At 36.3% G+C, this 2368-nt stretch overlaps 1 protein-coding gene across 1 annotated transcript; it reads right to left on the reverse strand.

The window, feature by feature from the left end:
• Positions 1-1150: 1150 nt before the first annotated feature.
• On the reverse strand, positions 1151-1987 carry LOC125491227. Its single transcript, XM_048632707.1, has one exon. It carries the CDS (start codon positions 1938-1940, stop codon positions 1311-1313), a length of 630 nt encoding a protein of 209 aa, XP_048488664.1. The 5' UTR covers positions 1941-1987; the 3' UTR covers positions 1151-1310.
• Between the last annotated feature and the right edge of the window lie 381 nt (positions 1988-2368).

Consider the following 2368-nt stretch of genomic DNA (forward strand, 5'->3'; position numbering starts at 1 on the left):
AAATGAACTCAAATAAATATAGAAAGAGTAGAGAATATTAGAAATTTTCTTTAAGTCGCTTCTCTGTTTCATTCAGATGTCACTTTTTGACAGATGTCACATTTTTGAGAAAAGTTACTTTTTTGTCATGTTTAACTTTTTGACAGATGTCATATTTTTTACATTTGTCACTTTTTTGACTTAGAGAAAATTTCTTGCGTAGATGTAGGTAGTGTATTGCTGTGGGAGGTCGCCATTTTGAAAATTTACTGTGAGTAAATTTGTAAAAGAATTATTTGAGTTTATTTATTTATTATTAATAATACAATTATCTCATAAATCTTACAACTCAGACTTAAACATTTTACTGAGAATTTACATTCAAAAATGTAACTTAAATAAAAAAAATAGTAAATAATTTTATTTTCCCTTTAATTTGATACTTTTTCTAACTGAATTAGTCCTTAGTAATGACATAACAGGAATCTTTCAACTTTCTGAAACAATTTAATAATTAGGTAATTTCCACCCAAGTACCTTTGAAGCCTGTTTTCTGCAAATAATGCCCCATTAAGCAATAGTTTATTTTTATTTTTATGTTATTTTGGAACCTTGCGGAGTTTTTAAAATTAATAAGGGACCATGAGAATATCTATTTCAATTTTTAATTTCAAGTTTAAAATTCAGAGCAGTCTAGCTCGATGATATAATTTGATTCGATATAAAAATAACTAACTTACATTACAGCTAGGAAGCTGAAACGTTTATGGTTAAAAGAACAACTTAAGAAGATGACACAAAAATAAAAAAATATTTAAAAAAGTTATCCCAAAAAATAATAAAACATAATTGATTCACTGAGGTCGATTTCCGTAGAAAATTAGTTAAAAAAATCATAACTCCTAAACTACTAAAAATTGCTGAACATACATGGGGGTGATTTGGCTACCCCTTGACCTAATGAATCAAACATTTTCCTTTGGACGTCACTCTTTGGGCCACCCTGTATATGTCAATGAAGGGGAAGCATTTTACCCTCTCTCTCCATGCCGTGTTCGGTCCTTCTCGGTCGACGATTCTGCGACCTGTGTGCTCCCTCGAGAATATATTGTAGGTATATTGTGCTCTTTCAAAAAATAGCAAATTTAAGTTAAATAATGAAAACTAGCTATTACAATTACATATTCTTTATTTTTGGTGTCCACATCGTCGGTACTTTCATAAGTAGGTGAATCTTAGCAGAGTAACAAAGTTTCCTGCGTTAATAACAAGGTGCATACAAAATAAAGAAACTTAAAAACAATAAATTAACATAATAAAACTTTAAAACACTACTTAAAGTGCAGTGGCGAGGACAGTTCAGAGAACGTGCTGTTTAAATGGCTGAGCAAGGTGGCGTCGAGGCGGCCGCGGCCCCCCGGCTGCTGCTTGCCGAGGTCCCTCTCGAAGTCCACGTACTCTGGCTCAGAGAACGGGCCGTCAGCCACCTGGCACCGCGAGCAGATGCCTTTGATTATATTCTTCAGAGTGTGCCTCACATTGCCCAGTTCTTTCCTCAATTTGAGAACGATGTTAGTTTTGCTTTCCAGGAGTGTTTTTAACTTCTCGTTTTCGAAGCGTAGGTGGACGAGGTCGGCCTGTGCGTCCAGCTCGCGCCGGCTGGTCACGTCCAGTTGCCGCTTCAGCTCCAGGACCAGAGCACCCAGGTCTCCGCCTGTCTGCGCGGTTCTCACATTATTCATGCTCCCTGGGCCCTCGCTCAGGCCAGACCTGCTGGTCTCGTCGTTTCTTGTCTTCCTCTTCAGCGCCTTCGGTATGGCTTTCACGATGACCTCGATGGCCGTGGAGTTGTTGCGGAAGATCTGGAACGATCTGTCTGACTCTGCCGAGTTCGCTCCGTGCGATTTGCTTACACGCAGTAATTTTGTTTGGTTATCACTGGACTGAGTGTCTTTGGACATTATAAAGTATTTTAAAGAGTTTTGTTGTTTGTTTTGATTTTATAATGATTGCTATTTTTTTTTTAAGTTTAGTTTTTTCTTCTATTCAAAGATTCTACCTATTAAAATTTAAAATCCTTCTTTTAGGTTTCAAAATAAAAATATAATTAAGTATATCTTAGTTAGGTATTCACTTAGAAGAAGCTTTGCTAGTAGCATCGGATCATCGGATGATGATCATTGTAACTACTCGTAGAAGAATAGGTAAAGAACTTGAACTTGTTAAGTCACACAATGTCACACCACACACAGAATGTTCATATATTTATAAATTTTACGTGTTCTTCTCTAGATCAAGTCGAACTGGTTTTCGACTACACGTACCTAAAGCTAACACTAACTATAGGCAAAACAGTTTCTTTGTACGGGTGAGTAGACAGTTCAATGCT

The sequence above is a fragment of the Plutella xylostella genome, chromosome Z, assembly GCF_932276165.1.
Source record: "Plutella xylostella chromosome Z, ilPluXylo3.1, whole genome shotgun sequence".
In the NCBI taxonomy this organism is placed as follows: Eukaryota; Metazoa; Arthropoda; class Insecta; order Lepidoptera; family Plutellidae; genus Plutella; species Plutella xylostella.